The following is a 21,234-nucleotide window of genomic DNA, read 5'->3' as shown; positions in this document are numbered from 1 at the left end:
TTGCTTCATCAACCAGCAACAGGACAACTGGGCCGACTACCTGTCCCTGGCGGAGTTTGCTTTTTAACAACTCTCAGCACACCTCTACTCAGATGACCCCGTTCTTTGCCAATGTGGGGTACCATCCGGCTCTTCCTCTGGCACCACCGGACTCTCCTGTTCCCGAACGCAGACCTTCCTGGACGGAATTGCATGCGGTCCAACAGTTGGTACGTCAGCAGCTGAATCGGGCAAAGGAGGACTACAAACGGTCCGCCGACCGCTCCCGACGGGCAACGCCCCGCTGGCAGTTGGAGACCGGTGTGGCTCTCCACCAAACACCTCCCGTCCGACCGCCCGGTAAAGAAGTTGGACCACCGATTCGCCGGCCCGTTCCCTGTCGAGGCAGTCATCAACCCGGTAGCCTACCGACTGACCCTGCCACGATCCATGCGGATCCACCCCGTTTTTCACCGGTCCCTTCTGGTTCCTGGGGCCACACCGAGTCCCCTTCGGTGCCCAACACCACCCGTCACTGTCGCTGAGGACGGATCTGAGGAATACGAAGTCCACAGCGTACGAGACTCTCGCTGGCTAAAGGGTCGTTTCCAATATTTGATCGCGTGGAAGGGATACGGGACTGATTTCTCCTGGGTAGATGCCTCCGACGTTCATGCCCCTGACCTGGTGCAGGCCTTCCATGAGCAGAACCCAGCCCGACCGCATCCCGATCGTCAGCCCCGGGGGAAGGGCCCTGCGGTGAGGGATAGTGTTGTGACCCAGGTTCCTGGACCCAGACTCCTGGACTCGGATGATTCAGAAAATGAGGGAGAAGACCTGGCAAGCCCTGCTTCTCTTGAGCCCTCTCCCTCCCTGGCACCCACTCAAAGGGAGGGGCCGGCAAGGCCTGATTCTCCCGGGCCTTCTTCTGATTTGGCAACGCCCCAAGAACAGTTTTGGAGGGACGCAAGATTACGAAGGCTTGATCGGCGTGCGCAGCAGCGGAAGAGTTGGGACAAAGCCAAGTCATAATTGTCATGCAGTGACATCTGCAGAGACTATAAATAGGAGGCGGGACTTCCTGGTTTTTTGTCTCGGACAAAGCAATGAATTTGGCGCAAGCTAATTCATGGAGGGAAGAATATATTCGTGAGTAATTCTGGCCTTATCTATAATTTCCTCGTTATCTCCAGAAACTTGGCAGGCCCGTGGGTAGACGTGGCCAGGACATGTATCTATGTAAATAAAAGGGAAAAAAAGGAAGGCCTCTGACGGACTCTTTGCTGGGAGTATTGGGGGAAGGGAAACAGAACACTCATCCTCATGAGATGATCCAACAAACTATCTATAGACTGTCATCTTCCAATACCACTTATCTCTAAATCACTATTAGGAATCTAGTGCAATTTTCCTTGAAGTAATTTTTGGGCATTAGTCTACATTTTTCAAAAGGAGACTAGAGAATTAAGCTCCTGTACTTTGGGTGTGTGTTTGCTTGATTTTATCTAAGTTTCATAATATAAACAAACCATATATTTATATAGTAAATATAAATATATGTATGTGTGTGTGTGTGTGTGTTCAATTTATAGCCTATTTTATTTTGTTTTATTAGAGTTAAATTCCTGTTATAAAAACTTCTCAGGAAACAATAACTGAATGAAAACTGCTGGTGGCCTTCTACTGCTACACTATAGAGAGTATTTTAACTTACTGCATCAGTGTATGGTTTGCAAATTGCACAGTGGCAGATATCGTGTTTCCCTGAAAATAGGACATGTTCCGAAAATAAGGCCAAGGCTGATTTTTGGGGTGGGTGTAAATATATGCTCTCCCCTGAAAATAAGCCCTAGTGACGGGTGGGCGTGGCCAGCACAAGAGGTAGCCCTTTCCCAGTCACCTCAGGGCTTCTCGGCCCCTTAATTGGATCATCTGAGTTGCTCAGGCCGCCATTTACAGCTGATTCATGGGTGCCGCTCTAGCCAGTGCCTCCAGCAAGCGCGGCTGCTTTTGCAGTTGCTTCTGCAACTGGTGGCCAAGCGATGCACCCCATGTGCCAAGCGCCAGCCATCCACAAAGGGTACTGTAGCAGCAGCTATCCACAATTTTTTTACCTTTATTTCGTCCCAACCATACTGGGCCACGTGGGTAGGGACGAAATAAGGGTTAAAAAATAGAAGATAGCTGCTGCTACCCTTTGGAAGGCCAGCACAAGCCACACATCTCCTTCTGCAGAAGTGGCTGCACTCAAGGAGCGCTTTTGGGAGAGAAGGCAAAGGGGAAGCAATCACTTGCAAACTCCCACACCACTTTTGCCTCTCTGCCGGGTGACTCCTGGCAAGCCCAGATGCCCAAAGCCTGCGCCCGCCTGGCTCCCTTTTCCACAGTGCCTGGCTCTTTATCAAGGGCGGTGGCAGATGGGGTGGAGGAGAAGTGCGATACAGGGCTCGCTCTTCTTGCCGTCTCTTCTCCCCCTCTCGCTGGGCATGGCAGGGCTTCCTGCCCCTGACCAAATTGGATGCAATTTGGGGGTGGCAGGTGGGGAGGGGTGGGGACGGGGTCGCATGTTGTCTGCAGGCAAACACATAGGGTAAAAAAAACTTGGGAGTTCAATCAAACTTCTCAAACTCGCGAGAAGTTTTGTTTTGCCTTTCAACATGTTTGCAGATAAAGGCAAGACACGTGACAGCTGCAAGGCAAGTAAGATGTATGTCTCACATCTCTCCGGCCCCTGGTGAGAGGATGGCAAGAGGAGAGAGCCCAGTCTCACTCCATGCATCTTGCTTCTCCCCTGCCCCACATGCCACCCTTGCCCCACATGCCACCCCCCTTGATAAAGAGCCGAGTGTTGTGGAAAAGGGACCCGGGCGGGCACATCTGGGGCTGCCGGGGGTTGCCTGGCAGAGAGGCGGGAGTGGGGTGGGAGTTTGCAGATGAGGGGGATGGATGGATAAATGGATGGGAGGCAGGCGAGTACCAAGAACTCTGGGAAGATTCCCACCTTTGGTTGCTCCAGCGAACAGCTGCCATAGCAGCGCAACACAGCAGCCATGAGGTGGCCACGCTCACCACCTCCTGCACCCCCAAAATAATAAGATCCCCTGATAATAAGGCCAAGCCCTTATTTCAGGGTTCAAAAAAATATAAGACAGGGTCTTATTTTTGGGGAAACACAGTAGGACAGCACTCCTGTTCTGTCCTCACCAACCACAATCAAGCAGACATGTGAGCTGACTATATCTGCCAACAATTTACTCCGACGACAGATATCAGTTCTGGCAACGAATCTGCGATTGCTGGCCAAGTTAATTGTTGCCTTATACACTGTAAGCCGCCCTGAGTCTTCGGAGAAGGGCGGGGTATAAATGTAAACAAAAAAAAAAAAGTTCTCTTATCTCCTCAGACAAGCGTAACTGCAGTTCAGAAATAAACAGAAGCCAAAGTCCTAGTCTCAAAATATTGCACCCAAAGTTTCCAAGAGTCAGTTTTTGTCCGTCACAAGAAGCTATAGAGCAGCTCCTCCTGCTTTTGTACCCTGTGGGGTGTGGCTCCATGACTAGGCCTGCCCCACCCCTTCTTTTGTTGTTCCCGCCTCTCCTTTCTGCGATGCCTCGGATTTAACCAGGACTGATTGTCAGCAGCTGCATCTTGAGACATTTCCTGGGAGGGGGAAGGTGCAGGAGAAAGAAGTCTCGTCATCTCCTCCACCTGGCCTGCCTCTGGGACCTGGAGCGGAGCCAGAGAGGAAGGTCCTGAAGAGGGAAGCCCTGTCGGCTCTTCCCCCTCACTCTCTGAGTCACTCTCTGCCAGGAGGCCCGGCTCGGGGGCTGAAGACACACAATTCCAGAGGGTCAATGTCATTGCCCAAAGGATCATTGGTTGCCCTCTCCTCTCTTTGGAAGAGCTTTATAGTTCCCACTGCCTTAAGAAAGTTCAAAATGACTCCCCACCGCTCTCCCCACTCCTGGCATTTGATGGTCCGGTAGGCCCATTTTTCTCTCTCACCTGGCTCCAGAGCCTTTCTAGGAATCTGGGGGCCCCTGAAAACGGCCTTTCTTCCCCCCAGAAGTCCTCCAGAGGCCGAAAACAGCCCATTTGCCAACTTCCGGTGGGACCAGAAGGCCCATTTTTTGCTGTCCCCAGCCTCCAGGGTCTCTCTAGGAATCTGGGGAGGGTGAAAACAGCCTTTCCCATCTCCAGTGGGACCAGAAGTTGGAAAATGGGCCGTTTTTGGCCTCCGGAAGACCTTCAGGGGAATGGGGAAGGCCGTTTTGCTTCCCCCACAACTCCTAGAGAGAAAAAACGGGCCTTTCCCCACCACACCCCGAGGCCCTACATAGGCAGGAAACAGTCTGTTTCCCTACTTCTGGTGGGCCCAGAAGGCCCAAAAATCAGCTGGGGAACTGAGGTCGCGTGCCCACTGATATGGCTATGCGTGCCACCTGTGGCACGTGTGCCCCAGGTTTGCCATCACGGGTATAGTGCAATATCAGGTTTTCAATTTCAGTTATATAGAATGTAAAGGATGTATGTTTGTATTTTTAGTTTTATAGTTATAATGTACACTGAAGATGGCATTTAATTTTGTTGTATGATGTGCAATGACAATAAAGTAAACTAAATTAAATAACACCACTTTTTTTTTTGGAGTAGTACCATAAAATTATATATCAATGGAAAGAAATTTAATCAAGAATGTAATGCTTTTTAACCTTTGTTTGAGAGATAAAAGTGGCTTTTTTCGTGGAATTCTAGATTTTAGGCCAAATTCCTGCAGTCTGTGCCAAACAGTCCTTTCACGCAACTTTACATTGCATTGCGCCATTTCATCTTGTATACACGCAGATGATTTTTTCTGTCACGTAGGCACAGTCTCTTAATTCTTCTATCATCATTTGCTGTTGTGCACCTTTTCCTGCCTTTACCAGTGTGGTTTTGTAGTGACTGAGTCTCCTTATACCTCTTCAAAAACTTAGAAATGCCACTTTGGTTAAGTTTCCACCGATTTTTCTTCTAATTTCTTTATAACTGTAGCCTTGTTCACTTAATAATACTATTTTACATCGCTTTCTGGGTGACCAATCAACTCTTTGCACATTACTTTACTTTCATTACGTTTTACAAACTCACTAAATGAAAGAACAAAAAAAAAACCAACCAACTTGATAGTGATCACATAACACACTAACAAATGTCCTCCTCTCAGCTTCAATACATGACATCAATAACTGAATCCTACTGTCAGCCTCGCTAGCTGCTTTTATTGTTTTATTGTTCAGCTAATTGCTTTATTGCTGTCTTTAGAGCTAGGCCTTGTAAAGGGGTGATGTATCTTTAAATACGGGTTAGCTGCTTCGGCTGCCATAGATTGTGGGGGTGGGGAGGGGGCTAATGCAGAAACAAAACTTATGAATCCAAAGAGAAATGAAACCATCTGAAGATGACCCCCACGTGACACCTGAGGGAGAAGTGGATTGGACACAACTGCTTGACCTTTGGAGGGAGGAGGGATTTATGTGGGAACATGTGTAAGACACACCTATTATTCAGAACTTGCTTTACTTTCGTTGCAATCAGTTCATTCTCAGTAAAAGATTCCTTTCTCTACAAACCATGGAGTTGGGGTTTTTTTTTCTTGAGTTTTGAAAGGAGGCCAAAACAAGATGATACCTGATTGGCTCTCTAGACACTCATGCTCATTGACTACAATCAGATGAAAGAAAGCTGCCTGAAATCAACCTAAGCAAGGTTTGCTTCCTTTTTCTGGTTATTTCGCTATAACTTTTCATAGAATACAGATAATTGAAGAAACTGTGTTGCATTACATTCTTGATTAAATTATCTTTACATTGATATATACTTTTATGGTACTACTCCAAAAAAGTGGTGTTATTAGCCATCAAACCTCACAAATACACTTTCCCCAAAAGGTTTCCTCAATTTTGGCCTCTATATGTATTGAGGAATTAGTGTGATTTATATTTGTTGCTTATGCAATTCTAAGGTAAATGTATACAGCTTCACATATGTTTGTCTGAATTCTTTTGTTATCATCTTTGTTAATTTTCTTTAAAATTAATAAAATTGATAATTTTAACTTTTCCTTTTAAAAATAGATAATGAACATAAAGAAATTAACTATTGCCAGGATCTCAGATTGCCGGAGAATGACAGAAAATCTCCTTCGGTGATAGAATTAATGATGACCACAGTTTATGAGAATACCAAGAAGCAATATAAGTCAACTGAACACTTTCTAGAACAAAAAGTGCAGATGTTAAAACCCAGTGTCATTGAAGATAATTCTATTGAGACACCAAAAGATGATCAATCAAAACAGGAAGTAGCATTAACTACTTCAAAATCTATAATGGATCATTCAAAGGATTTTGTAAAGGTAATATTTATTGATCATTGTCATGTATTCGTGGCAGGAAACAATATGACTGCTGATAAAACTTGATTTGATTGCTGTACAATGTAGCATAATGTTAAAGTGTTCATACATGATATACACAATATGTTTAGTTATACATAACTATTACAGGCTTAAACTTGCATCTATGTTGTAATGTTAAGTGACACAGGTCAGTATTTCTATTTGTTTCTAATGGAATTATTTCTTCTTTCTCATGCAAAATAAGTACTTGAAGAAAACAAATTAAGAGTTTAAGTATTGAATAGTAGCATAACAGTTATAGGTTATATTTAAAAATATAATTGTATTTGATGAACACATTACTCCTTTTCTGAGAAAAAGATGATTTCCTCTCATTTATAACATAATGTCTATTATCCCTCTTTGTTGCTACTTTGGAATGTAGCCCAATTTTGTAGGGCTATTTGAAAAGGGGAAAGAAAATGACATCAAGCAAGGCTCCTTGGGCTTTGTTAGACATGTGCTGTAAAGGAAATTATATATCACTTTTCCACCTTTTTTCAGACCTTTAATTTCATACACCAACATAGGTACTAAATGGGTAATTTGGGTCTTTACTGGGTCGTACAACCTTTTTTTTTTCTTATATTAGGAAGAGTGTGAAGAGATAGAGGCAGTTCCACAAAAAGCTAAAATCAGGTAGGAAATTTAATTTTTTGCAAAGAACTAATTGGAAATATGAATAATTGTATCTTTTTTGGGATAGGAAACTTCATTATTTATATTCTACATAGTTAATAATTTGACATACCGGTATATGCTGTATGAAGTGGCATGATATTAAAATTTTTGCAATTTATATTATGATACATAAATTACAGACAATATAATTTAATACATGTAATCAGACTTGAGTTAGATGACTCAAGAGGCAGTACTCATTTTCCAAAGCAATGTTCTGAAATATGTTTTAATTCATGATTGATATTATTGTATTTCCCAAAATCATTGCTTTTGTTGAACAGAACCTATTTAATATTTATTATTTTAGAATCAGGTCAAACTGTTTGATGGAAAGGACAATTTAGGCAGAGTAAAAAAAAGGAGTTTTTAAAAATGCATGGCACCTACACAGGAGGAAAATACTAGTTTTGCCATGAAGCTGCTGTTACCAGTTTTCTTTTATCCTCTCGTTTCCTTCCTTCCTTCCTTCCTTCCTTCCTTCCTTCCTTCCTTCCTTCCTTCCTTCCTTCCTTCCTTCTTCTTTATATTGCTACTCTTACTATATTTTAGTTCTTTTAATTTTTTTAATTGCTTGTCACTGATCATATTTGCTATTAAATAAACTATATGCATATGTATATAATAATAATATAATTAATCCCAGATAAAAATTGTTATATTAAAAAAGACAATTGTTTTCATCTGCCTAGACTAAATGTTCTAATGACAGTTTCTAGTTCACAGATTTATAATAGTTCAGACAATGTGGAAATGTTGAATTCTATATTTCTTCTTCCATAGAAGGAAGTTTCTGTCATAATGTTATTCTCAGGTCCTCATTTCAATAATTAATTGGATTGCAGAGTTAACAGGGCTTTTGCAAAGCTTAGCAGCTTCAATCAGAGGGCAAGACGCGTGACATCTGGATTCTGTAGACTATATAGAATATATTAGACTGGATGTAATATTTTTGTTTTTTGAATTGTACTTTCAGTATTGCAATTTTATTTACAGGTCTTTGAAGAAAACAGGAAAATACTCTCCTGTCTCAAGAAGTACATCCGCTCAATATTTAGGGACATTAAAGTTCTTGGACAACAAACATCTACAAAAATACAGTGCTGAGCTAGATAAAGCAGATAGTTTACGAGCAGCTGTTTACCAGGTATGTGTTTAGCATATTTAATATTATGGGAAAATCTGTCACATTAGCAATTTCTAGATTTAGTTAGGATATCAGTTTCTGGGTTTTTCATATCTGTGAGATGATTCTCAGATTAGTGACTGTATAGAATGAATGAATGAATAAATGAATGAATGAACGAACGAACGAACACTGATATTTGGCCTTCCTTATATTTCATTTTTTTAATAAAAAGTAGCAAATTGTCTTAAATTTCTTCATTTAATGTTAAGCCATTGGATTTTTTTTTGATCCTGTTAAACACATAAAATCCCAAATACAATTCAGGAGCTTTGTTAGGTTAGATTGAAGAAAATCCTATACACACTGAACCTAGTGAAGATTCCGCATTTCAGTTATTCCCTTGAGGAAGACATGGATTTAGTACAGATTTGCCTAGTCTAATCTCAGCTCCCATTACACATTCCCATTTTAACTATAGGTATACAGAGAATACCTATAGTATACCTATAATACCTATAGCCGTGTAACGGGGTGAGCTCCCGTTACTTGTCCCAGCTTCTGCCAACCTAGCAGTTTCGAAAGCACGTAAAAATGCAAGTAGAAAAAATAGGGACCACCTTGGTGGGAAGGTAACAGCGTTCCGTGCGCCTTTGGCATTGAGTCATGCCGGCCACATGACCACGGAGACGTCTTCAGACAGCGCTAGCTCTTCGGCTTTGAAACGGAGATGAGCACTGCCCCCTAGAGTCGGCAACGACTAGCACGTATGTGCAAGGGGAACCTTTACCTTTTATACAGAGAATGAATCACCTACTTTGATTCTCCAGGGAGACTTCTCTATATTTATCTGCTGCTGCCACTTCATGTGCAAAAAATGCAATGTAGGCTTCTAAAAGAATGTTTTAGAAAGACAATCTGTCAATTAAGTTATAAGAATAAGTAAGTGCATATTTAAAAAGTCAGTTTTAAAGTTTTAAATAGCATTTAATCAGATTTATTGCTTGTAATAAGATTTATATGCTTCCCAAATGATTTACTGCTGGGTGGTTCAGAAATCAATGTGAGATTTTAACAAAATCATGACATAATTGTTATAAGGTGACACAAGACTTTTCAATGATTTATTATAATTCCTATGTTACTGCTATCCAGTAGTGGGTTGCTCCCAATTCGCATTGATTTCGGAGAACCAGTAGTAAAAATTTGTCGTCAGTCGCATAATCGGTAGTAATGGCTGGCTGGCCACATCCCTGAACTGGCCCCCTTGCTTGCCCTGGCCGCTATGTTTGTCACCGCCATGTTCTTCACGCATGCGCATTCCATTGCCTTGCAAGTCCAATGGGATGCGCATACGCAAAGAACATGGCGGTGACAGCAGCAGCTTTTTCCATGGCTGTGAAGTTTGCCGGGCCGGGCGGCCCCCTCCCGCCTGTCAGCAGCTCCTGAATCTGTCGCTGAGGCCATCCGCTTCGCCCTCCCCACCGCCACTGCCCTCTCTTGCTGAGGCCGCCACTACCGTCTCCTGCCACTACCGTTGCCTTTCCTTTGGAGGTGTTTGGAAGATCTAGAAGGTAAATGCTGGCGGCCAGGGAGGGAGACCCGCTGCGCTCAGCCGAAGAGCCACCTCAGGGGGGGCATGGCGAGGCTCACAGCTGAGCCGCGCGATCATCAGAGCCTTTTTTTTACCTTTTAAAAGCATTTTTTACAACCTATTCGCCCAAATAGTTTTTTTTAAAAATCTCCCTGTTTCCCCCCCTCCCAGGTGATGGCAAGCATTTAATACTACTTGTAATACTTATAACATAAAATCCTTTCTTTCTTTCTTTCTTTCTTTCTTTCTTTCTTTCTTTCTTTCTCTCTCTCTCTCTCTCTCTCTACTATATTGTTTTGCTCATTTTCACATTCTTAAAAAAAACCCTAAATTCTCTAAATGGGATCATTTATAGTCAAGTTAAGGAATCTGAGCTAAAGCTTTTGTCATGGAGTACAATCAGTTTTGAACAAGACTTCTAGAGGTCCTTTAGATGTGATTCCTAAAACGTGTGAGAGAGAGAGAGAGAAGAGAGAGAGAGGGAGATGAGAGAAAGAGAGAGAGAGAGAGACGAGAGAGAGAGTGGGGGAGAGAGAGAGAGAGAAGACGAAGGAAGGAAGGAAGGACCACAAACCCTGGCACTAGACGTGGCTTCAGAAGAGCTTTGAAACAGGACAGCAATCTAGGGCTGGAAGGGACCTTGGAGGCCATCTAGTCCAACCCCCTGCTCCAGCAGGAAACCTTATATTGTCTGGATTATTTTGGTGCCTCTAACAGAAAGAAAAATTGCCAGAAAGGAGAAGGAAATTACTAGAACAAGGCTGCCATGCAGAGGAAGGCAGAGACAGTCTTTGACTTACGACCACAATTGAGCCCAAAATTTTGGTTGCTAAGCAAGAGTGTTAAGTAAGCTTTACACATTTTACTCAATCCCTGACCTCTCCTGGCTCTAACAGTCATGTGCAAGCTAGGGAAGAACATCTGAAAGCGTGTGTAATGTTCTAAATGTACTGAAGTTATAGTGTGGCAGAAAGTGGACTTGATGTGTTTTTCGAAATGTAGTAAGTGAGGTTGAATATGTATAGTTTTAGAAGAGCTGTATGTGTGTATGTATACATACACATACAGTATATATAGTAAATAATGTATCTTTTTGTGTGCCTATACACACTATACTATGTAATATATATGTACACATATGGCATATATATAGATAGGATTAAATAGTATATTTTGGATGTTCACTGGTAGTAAATAAATAGACAGGGAAATTGTATCTCGTTGAGACCTTTGAGGTGAGGAGAGGCCAAGCACCCTAACCCTAACCTTTGACGTGAGTGATGTCAAGTTGGCCACGCCCACCCAGTCACATTATCATCCAGCTATACCCATCCAGTCACATGACCACCAAGCCACGCCCATCCTGTCATATTACCACCAAGCCATGCCCACCAAACAAGCCGCACCCACAGAACTGGTAGAAAAATTTTTGGAACCCACCCCTGCTGCTATCTATTTCTCTCTCTTTATAGGACTGGTTGGAAAAGAAGAGAATCTTCCTTTTGGAATTACAAAGAATAAAAAGAAACAAAGCTGAGAACTTGCGAGAGAAAAATGAAAAGGTTGGTTTTAAAACCTTAACCATAAGTTTTATTAAGGCATTCCATATCTGTTCCAGTTATGTCCTGTTTCTTCTGACTTCTTGCAAATGATGTTGGCTTTATAGACTGGCATGTTATTCAGCATAACTAATAGCAAAAGTTCAGTGTTAAATTTAATTACGATAAATAAAGAAGCAAACAAAGAGGATTGTCAAAGAGTAAAAATGCTGCTTCAAGGGTAGCTTAGAGTTTATATATTCAAGGAGTAATCAGAGCGTGGTTTGTAAAAACTGTTGAATGCTTTATATGATGATGCTGGTAAGATTGAAAAAAATGCTTTCTTAAAATAGGTATACCAAAGAGCACAAAAGCCAATCAACAATTGATACCATCATGTACAGGAACTAATCACCAATCTTTTAACTAGCTCAGGATTTAAACTAGGTGGATTAACACTGTAATATACTTACACAATATGTGATGGCACAATTGCTATCTCTCAGTAATGAGAAAGAGATTTTTAAAATGGTAAGCAGGAGGCTTGGCAATTTTTAAAAAAAATATTTTAACAATGTTGACTGGGCTTTGATAGAAATTGTAAATACAACTTTGTGCCCATTAGATTCCATATGATAAATAAGTGTTTTCAGCTGATCTCATACATGATGAATGTCTACAGGACTTCATAATGCTCATATGCTTTATAAATTACCATCAATATTTTTATACACGATCATTAATGTCACAGGTTGAGAGTTCTATATTATTTTGTTCTCATAATCTTAATATATAATAAAGTACTTTTAATTTGTGATGTGCATTAGAATAACTGAGAGGAGATGGTGGTTTGGTAGACATGTGAAATAGTTAATTACTATAAATGGAATCTGAATTAAATAGCACAATTGTGCAATAGTTTGGATTCAGAGGCAAAAAAGTGATTCCCACATGCAAGAGTGCTCATGTGGCACCTATCTGCTTTCCTTAAAGCAGCTGTACCTTATCCTGGAATCACATTGACACCTTTAGTGACTAATACACAATCCTGGCAAAATAGGTATTTGGTTAAGGAGTTGCAGACAAATGCTAATTTGTACCTTCATTGGTCTTAAAGCACATTTTGCCTCATGAAATAATGTTGCATCCATCCTATGTATTATGTTAAAGAAGTAGTTGAAGTCTTATTTCCTAAATTAAAACCTGACTCTATCCATTCAGTTGATTGCTCTAGACAAGCCCTACAGCAACCTTCCTTAACTTCCTGCCCTCCTAATATATTGGGCTGAAACATGGATGGTCTCCCAATCAGCCTTGAATATAGGCAATGCTGGCTAGGAACAAGTGTGTTCTGAACAGAAAAATCACTATTGTATTTTTAAAGGTAGGTTTACAAAACGTGATAGGAAAGAAAGAATTTAATAGAATATTTTCCCCAAATCCTGAAGTTTTTCTAATTAAGGACAATATTTGTAGTTCAGAGCTGAAATGAGGTATATCTGATGTTACCTAGTCTGAATAATGAAATGTCTGCAAGAAAACAATCAAGCTCAAAGAACGCCAATGATGCCTAATGTACAAATTTATATTTATGCTTGTATGTTCTTGTATCCCTGCATAAAATATGATACGAACAAAATAGCTTAGAAGTGAGTGTGGTGACTAAGATCAGTTTTCCAAAATAGGAGGAATTCTTCTTCAAGAAAGAAAGAAAAAAGTCACAATTGTCTGTCTTATTAGATACTTTTATACTAATAACTACAGTTCAGATAAATAGGTCAAAATTAGCAGCATTTGTGCTCTACTGTAGAGAGAGTTGAATGTTATGTGTTTTGAAGTAAAAAATTAAAAATTATCTTATGAAACCAGCAATTTAACATGCCTGCAAGATTATTATTTTATATTACCATAATAAAAAATTTATACAACATTTACAATGCTACTTTCCATATAGAAAGAAGTTGCTAAACGAGAAGAAGCATTTGCATCCTTTGAAGCTTGGAAGGCTATGAAAGAAAAAGAAGCAAAAAAATTGGCTGAGAAAAAAAAAATGGAAGCAGCAAAGAAAAAGAAAGAAGCTGAACTAAATGAGAAGAAAAAGGAAGAGGCACAAAAGGCAGTAGTTTTTAACTTGCAAATGTTTAAAAAAAATCATAATACATTGAACTGTATTGTCAGTGCTCTCCAGGTAGTCCTCGATTTATCACTACCCTCTTTGGATTTATCACTACCCTCTATTTAAAGTTATGATGGATGCCTGAAAAGCCACCTATAATCTGGTTTCAAAGTTACTGCTGCTGCAGTGCCCCCAGGGTCATGTGAGCAAAATTCAGGCAAATTCTCCTTTACAGCTAATTGCAGGGACACTGCAGCACTGCAGTTCTTATCTCCACTCTAACCTGCTCTGCCAAGTTCCTACAGGCCTTAGGCCTTGCTGTCCCACCACACTGGCCTTGGTCCTGCTTCTTACCTCACTGGATTCCCCCCTCACTAATTGCTCATTTACTTTCTATAGCTCTCTGAAGCTTGTGTTAGAGAAGGAGAGCAGACCACTCCATTCCTTGGCATTCCTAGGCTACATGGATGTGTCTAGGAACCAAGCATCATTTTCAGAGCAGTTGCAATGAAAATGGCACCTGCTTCCGGGACTATGCCATGTGGCCTGCATGGATGCTGAGGAGTTTTTAACGGTTATCTATACGATAAAATCGTTCAGCTTCAGGACGGTCTGGACCAAAATTGTGGCGATTCGGACGGGGCGTCTGAGGGCGGTCTTGGTGATATTGTTTGGGATGAGTTTGACCCTGTGGCTCCCGAGGACATGGACAGGTTGCTGGGTAGATTGAATGCCACCACGTGTTTACTGGACCCGTGCCCCTCCTGGCTGGTGCTGGCCACTCAGGAGGTGACACGAGGCTGGCTCCAGGGGATTACGAGCGCTTCCTTGTTGGAGGGAGTCTTTCCGGCCGCCTTGAAAGAGGCAGTGGTGAGGCCCCTCCTCAAGAAGCCTTCCCTGGACCCGGCTGTTTTAGGTAATTATCGTCCGGTCTCCAACCTTCGAAGGTTGTAGAGAGTATGGTGGCATATCAGTTTCCCCTGCACCTGGAGGAAACTGTCTATCTAGACCCGTTCCAGTCCGGCTTCCGGCCCGGTTACAGCACTGAGACGGCTTTGGTCGCGTTGGTGGATGATCTCTGGAGGGCCAGGGATAGGGGTTGTTCCTCTGCCCTGGTCCTATTAGACCTCTCAGCGGCTTTCGATACCATCGACCATGGTATCCTGCTGCGCCGGTTGGAGGGATTGGGAGTGAGAGGCACCGTTTATCGGTGGTTCTCCTCCTATCTCTCCGACCGGTCGCAGACAGTGTGGCGGGAGGGCAGAGGTCACCCGCGGCGCCTCACTTGTGGGGTGCCGCAGGGGTCGTTTCTCTCGCCCCTTCTGTTCAACATCTACATGAAGCCGCTGGGTGAGATCATCAGTGGCTTCGGTGTGAGGTACCAGCTGTACGCTGATGACACCCAGCTGTACTTCTCCACACCGGGCCACCCCAATGAAGCTATCGAAGTGCTGTCCCGGTGTCTGGAAGCCGTACGGGTCTGGATGGGGAGAAACAGGCTCAAGCTCAATCCCTCCAAGACGGAGTGGCTGTGGATGCCGGCATCCCGGTACAGTCAGCTGAGTCCACGGCTAACTGTTGGGAGCGAGTCATTGGCCCCGATGGAGAGGGTGTGCAACTTGGGCGTTCTCCTGGATGACCGGCTGTCCTTTGAAGACCACCTGGCGGCCGTCTCCAGGAGAGCTTTCCACCAGGTTCGCCTGGTGCGCCAGCTGCGCCCCTTTCTAGACCGGGATGCCTTATGCACAGTCACTCACGCCCTTGTGACGTCTCGTCTGGATTACTGCAATGCTCTCTACATGGGGCTCCCCTTGAGGGGCATCCGGAGGCTTCAGTTAGTCCAGAATGCAGCTGCGGGTGATAGAGGAGCCCTCGTGGCTCCACGTGACACCTATCCTGCGCAGGCTGCACTGGCTACCTGTGGCCTTCGGGTGCGCTTCAAGGTGTTGGTGAAACGTCTTCAAAGCGCTCCATGGCATAGGGCCGGGCTATCTGGGACCGCCTGCTGCTACCGAATACCTCTCACCGACCCGTGCGCTCTCACAGAGAGGGACTCCTCAGGGTGCCGTCGGCGCGACAGTGTCGTCTGGCGACGCCCAGGGGAAGGGCCTTCTCTGTGGGGGCTCCCGCCCTCTGGAACGAACTCCCCCCAGGACTCCGTCAACTTCCGGACCTCCGAACCTTTCGTCGCGAGCTTAAAACTCACCTATTCATCTGCGCTGGACTGGGTTAGTTTTTAAACTTATGGGTTTTTAATGGGTTTTTATTCTAAATTTTAACCGTGGCCAATTTAATAAGTTTTTTAATTATATTTTAATCGTATTTATATTGTATTATTTTGTATTTTTTATCAGGCTGTGAACCGCCCTGAGTCCTTCGGGAGAAGGGCGGTATAAAAATTTAAATAATAAATAAATAAATAAATAAAAATACAGAGAATGAATCACCTACTTTGATTCTCCAGGGAGACTTCTCTATATTTATCTGCTGCTGCCACTTCATGTGCAAAAAATGCAATGTAGGCTTCTAAAAGAATGTTTTAGAAAGACAATCTGTCAATTAAGTTATAAGAATAAGTAAGTGCATATTTAAAACAGCAAATGTATAAGGAGAAAAGAGTTGAAAGATTAAAAAGAAGGAGGAGCAGGAGGTTGTTGCAGAGAGAAAGACAGCAGATCCGCAGTTGAAAAATGGTATACTTAATTTTGAATTTTGTAAATTTTATTATGTCAGCTACTTCTAACTAAGTTTGTTCTGCATATGTAGAACTTTGTTACACATCTTACTATATTTTATGAAAATGCATATTTCATCTTACGTTATTGTGGGAAGAAAAATCCAGTACAGTTCCAAGCCAGGATAAAGGCTCTGGAAATAAAATGGCGACTGACTGCAAAGAAAGAAGGTTTATTTGGTTTCCAGAAACTTCAGTGACAGCAGCAATGTTTCTGGGACAGCAATGTTTCTGGGACACCCTTGGCTGGGTGAATGGATGGATCTTTATAGGCTTCTTGGGTTTTATGATTGAGATGCTCCAGGAGGTTGTGCAATGTAGTGAGTCTTGTGTCTTTTACTATTTCAGTGGTGGTGGATTGATCCTATAATGTCCTAAAGGTCATGTCCTGTTCTTAGAATTTGATTGGGGGAATGTAGATTTTAATCCTATCAACTCCAACCTTCTGTGCATTTTCTTTATGAATAGATTGGCCCAGTCTTCCTATATGGATACAAAATCTCCATTTCAAAAGACCAGTCTCTTCTGCTTGAGGCTGTTTTACTATGGCAGGAAGACTGGGGCTACTTTCTGCCTTTAAGAATATGTTTCTCCATTTCTCCTTTGGGGAAATATTCTATCCTGCCTCTTTTAATAAGCTTTATATGCTTCCCAAATGATTTACTGCTGGGTGGTTCAGAAATCAATGTGAGATTTTAACAAAATCATGACATAATTGTTATAAGGAGACACAAGACTTTTCAATGATTTATTATAATTCCTATGTTACTGCTATCCAGTAGTGGGTTGCTCCCAATTCGCATTGATTTCGGAGAACCAGTAGTAAAAATTTGTCGTCAGTCGCATAATCGGTAGTAATGGCTGGCTGGCCACATCCCTGAACTGGCCCCCTTGCTTGCCCTGGCCGCTATGTTTGTCACCGCCATGTTCTTCACGCATGCGCATTCCATTGCCTTGCAAGTCCAATGGGATGCGCATCGAACATGGCGTGACAGCAGCAGCTTTTTCCATGGCTGTGAAGTTTGCCGGGCCGGGCGGCCCCTCCGCCTGTCAGCAGCTCCTGAATCTGTCGCTGAGGCCATCCGCCGCCTCCCACCGCCACTGCCTCTCTTGCTGAGGCCGCCACTACCGTCTCCTGCCACTACGTTGCCTTTCCTTTGGAGGTGTTTGGAAGATCTAGAAGGTAAATGCTGGCGGCCAGGAGAGACCCGCTGCGCTCAGCCGAAGAGCCACCTCAGGGGACATGGCGAGGCTCACAGCTGAGCCGCGCGATCATCAGAGCCTTTTTTTTACCTTTTAAAAGCATTTTTTACAACCTATTCGCCCAAATAGTTTTTTTAAAAAATCTCCCTGTTTCCCCCCCTCCCAGGTGATGGCAAGCATTTAATACTACTTGTAATACTTATAACATAAAATCCTTTCTTTCTTTCTTTCTTTCTTTCTTTCTTTCTCTCTCTCTCTCTCTCTCTCTCTCTCTCTCTACTATATTGTTTTGCTCATTTTCACATTCTTAAAAAAAACCCTAAATTCTCTAAATGGGATCATTTATAGTCAAGTTAAGGAATCTGAGCTAAAGCTTTTGTCATGGAGTACAATCAGTTTTGAACAAGACTTCTAGAGGTCCTTTAGATGTGATTCCTAAAACGTGTGTGAGAGAGAGAGAGAAGAGAGAGAGAGTGGGGGGGGGAGAGAGAGAGAAGACGAAGGAAGGAAGGAAGGACCACAAACCCTGGCACTAGACGTGGCTTCAGAAGAGCTTTGAAACAGGACAGCAATCTAGGACTGGAAGGTACCTTGGAGGCCATCTAGTCCAACCCCCTGCTCCAGCAGGAAACTTATATCATCTGGATTATTTTGGTGCCTCTAACAGAGAGGAAAATTGCTAGAAAGGAGAAGGAGTTTATTAGGACAAGGCTACCATGCAGAGGAAGGCGGAGATAGTCCTTGACTTTCGACCACAATTGAGCCCAAAATTTTGGTTGCTAAGCAAGAGCGTGGTTAAGTGAGTTTCACCACATTTTACTCAATCCATGATCTCTCCTGGCTCTAACAGTCATGTGCAAGCTAGGGAAGAACATCTGAAGGCGTGTGTAATGTTCTAAATGTACAGAAGTTATAGTTAAATGTGTGGATTCTGGGTGTGTTTTTCTAAATGTAGTAAGTAAGGTTGAATGTGTATAGTTTTAAAAGAGCTGTGTGTGTGTGTGTGTGTGTGTACATACACATACAGTATATATAGTAGATAATGTATCTTTTTGTGTGCCTATACATACTATAATATATAATATGTATGTACACATATGGCATATATATAGATAGGATTAAATAGTATATTTTGGATGTTCACTGGTAGTAAATAAATAGACAGGGAAATTGTATCTCGTTGAGACCTTTGAGGTGAGGAGAGGCCAAGCACCCTAACCCTAACCTTTGACGTGAGTGATATCAAGTTGGCCACGCCCACCCAGTCACATTATCATCCAGCTATACCCATCCAGTCACATGACCACCAAGCCACGCCCATCCTGTCATATTACCACCAAGCCATGCCCACCAAACAAGCCGCACCCACAGAACTGGTAGAAAAATTTTTGGAACCCACCCCTGCTGCTATCTATTTCTCTCTCTTTATAGGACTGGTTGGAAAAGAAGAGAATCTTCCTTTGGAATTACAAAGAATAAAAGAAACAAAGCTGAGAACTTGCGAGAGAAAATGAAAAGGTTGGTTTTAAAACCTTAACCATAAGTTTTATTAAGGCATTCCATATCTGTTCCAGTTATGTCCTGTTTCTTCTGACTTCTTGCAAATGATGTTGGCTTTATAGACTGGCATGTTATTCAGCATAACTAATAGCAAAAGTTCAGTGTTAAATTTAATTACAATAAATAAAGAAGCAAACAAAGAGGATTGTCAAAGAGTAAAAATGCTGCTTCAAGGGTAGCTTAGAGTTTATATATTCAAGGAGTAATCAGAGCGTGGTTTGTAAAAACTGTTGAATGCTTTATATGGTGATGCTGGTAAGATTGAAAAAAATGCTTTCTTAAAATAGGTATACCAAAGAGCACAAAAGCCAATCAACAATTGATACCATCATGTACAGGAACTAATCACCAATCTTTTAACTAGCTCAGGATTTAAACTAGGTGGATTAACACTGTAATATACTTACACAATATGTGATGGCACAATTGCTATCTCTCAGTAATGAGAAAGAGATTTTTAAAAATGGTCAGCAGGGAGGCTTGGCAATTTTTTAAAAAAAGTATTTTAACAATGTTGACTGGGCTTTGATAGAAATTGTAAATACAACTTTGTGCCCATTAGATTCCATATGATAAATAAGTGTTTTCAGCTGATCTCATACATGATGAATGTCTACAGGACTTCATAATGCTCATATGCTTTATAAATTACCATCAATATTTTTATACACGATCATTAATGTCACAGGTTGAGAGTTCTATATTATTTTGTTCTCATAATCTTAATATATAATAAAGTACTTTTAATTTGTGATGTGCATTAGAATAACTGAGAGGAGATGGTGGTTTGGTAGACATGTGAAATAGTTAATTACTATAAATGGAATCTGAATTAAATAGCACAATTGTGCAATAGTTTGGATTCAGAGGCAAAAAAGTGATTCCCACATGCAAGAGTGCTCATGTGGCACCTATCTGCTTTCCTTAAAGCAGCTGTACCTTATCCTGGAATCACATTGACACCTTTAGTGACTAATACACAATCCTGGCAAAATAGGTATTTGGTTAAGGAGTTGCAGACAAATGCTAATTTGTACCTTCATTGGTCTTAAAGCACATTTTGCCTCATGAAATAATGTTGCATCCATCCTATGTATTATGTTAAAGAAGTAGTTGAAGTCTTATTTCCTAAATTAAAACCTGACTCTATCCATTCAGTTGATTGCTCTAGACAAGCCCTACAGCAACCTTCCTTAACTTCCTGCCCTCCTAATATATTGGGCTGAAACATGGATGGTCTCCCAATCAGCCTTGAATATAGGCAATGCTGGCTAGGAACAAGTGTGTTCTGAACAGAAAAATCACTATTGTATTTTTAAAGGTAGGTTTACAAAACGTGATAGGAAAGAAAGAATTTAATAGAATATTTTCCCCAAATCCTGAAGTTTTTCTAATTAAGGACAATATTTGTAGTTCAGAGCTGAAATGAGGTATATCTGATGTTACCTAGTCTGAATAATGAAATGTCTGCAAGAAAACAATCAAGCTCAAAGAACGCCAAGGATGCCTAATGTACAAATTTATATTTATGCTTGTATGTTCTTGTATCCCTGCATAAAATATGATATGAACAAAATAGCTTAGAAGTGAGTGTGGTGACTAAGATCAGTTTTCCAAAATAGGAGGAATTCTTCTTCAAGAAAGAAAGAAAAAAGTCACAATTGTCTGTCTTATTAGATACTTTTATACTAATAACTACAGTTCAGATAAATAGGTCAAAATTAGCAGCATTTGTGCTCTACTGTAGAGAGAGTTGAATGTTATGTGTTTTGAAGTAAAAAATTAAAAATTATCTTATGAAACCAGCAATTTAACATGCCTGCAAGATTATTATTTTATATTACCATAATAAAAAATTTATACAACATTTACAATGCTACTTTCCATATAGAAAGAAGTTGCTAAACGAGAAGAAGCATTTGCATCCTTTGAAGCTTGGAAGGCTATGAAAGAAAAAGAAGCAAAAAATTGTCTGAGAAAAAAAAATGGAAGCAGCAAAGAAAAGAAAGAAGCTGAACTAAATGAGAAGAAAAGGAAGAGGCACAAAAGGCAGTAGTTTTAACTTGCAAATGTTTAAAAAATCATAATACATTGAACTGTATTGTCAGTGCTCTCCAGGTAGTCCTCGATTTATCACTACCCTCTTTGGATTTATCACTACCCTCTATTTAAAGTTATGATGGATGCCTGAAAAGCCACCTATAATCTGGTTTCAAAGTTACTGCTGCTGCAGTGCCCCCAGGGTCATGTGAGCAAAATTCAGG

At 41.7% G+C, this 21,234-nt stretch overlaps 1 protein-coding gene across 1 annotated transcript in view; it reads left to right on the top strand.

Moving 5' to 3' along the window:
• Nucleotides 1–21,234, top strand: part of MAP9 (microtubule associated protein 9) — a 45,581-nt gene that overhangs the window by 23,325 nt on the left and 1,022 nt on the right. The window contains exons 7-11 of the mRNA XM_058193807.1: nt 6,096–6,376; nt 7,011–7,057; nt 8,096–8,246; nt 11,292–11,381; nt 13,312–13,473. Of these exons, the coding sequence (XP_058049790.1) occupies nt 6,096–6,376; nt 7,011–7,057; nt 8,096–8,246; nt 11,292–11,381; nt 13,312–13,473 (731 nt within the window). The remainder of the gene's footprint in view (nt 1–6,095; nt 6,377–7,010; nt 7,058–8,095; nt 8,247–11,291; nt 11,382–13,311; nt 13,474–21,234) is intronic.

Source organism: Ahaetulla prasina, chromosome 8 (assembly GCF_028640845.1).
Source record: "Ahaetulla prasina isolate Xishuangbanna chromosome 8, ASM2864084v1, whole genome shotgun sequence".
Taxonomy (NCBI): domain Eukaryota; kingdom Metazoa; phylum Chordata; class Lepidosauria; order Squamata; family Colubridae; genus Ahaetulla; species Ahaetulla prasina.
Note: the sequence above shows the minus strand (reverse complement) of the source record. Positions and strands in the feature narration are given on the sequence as shown.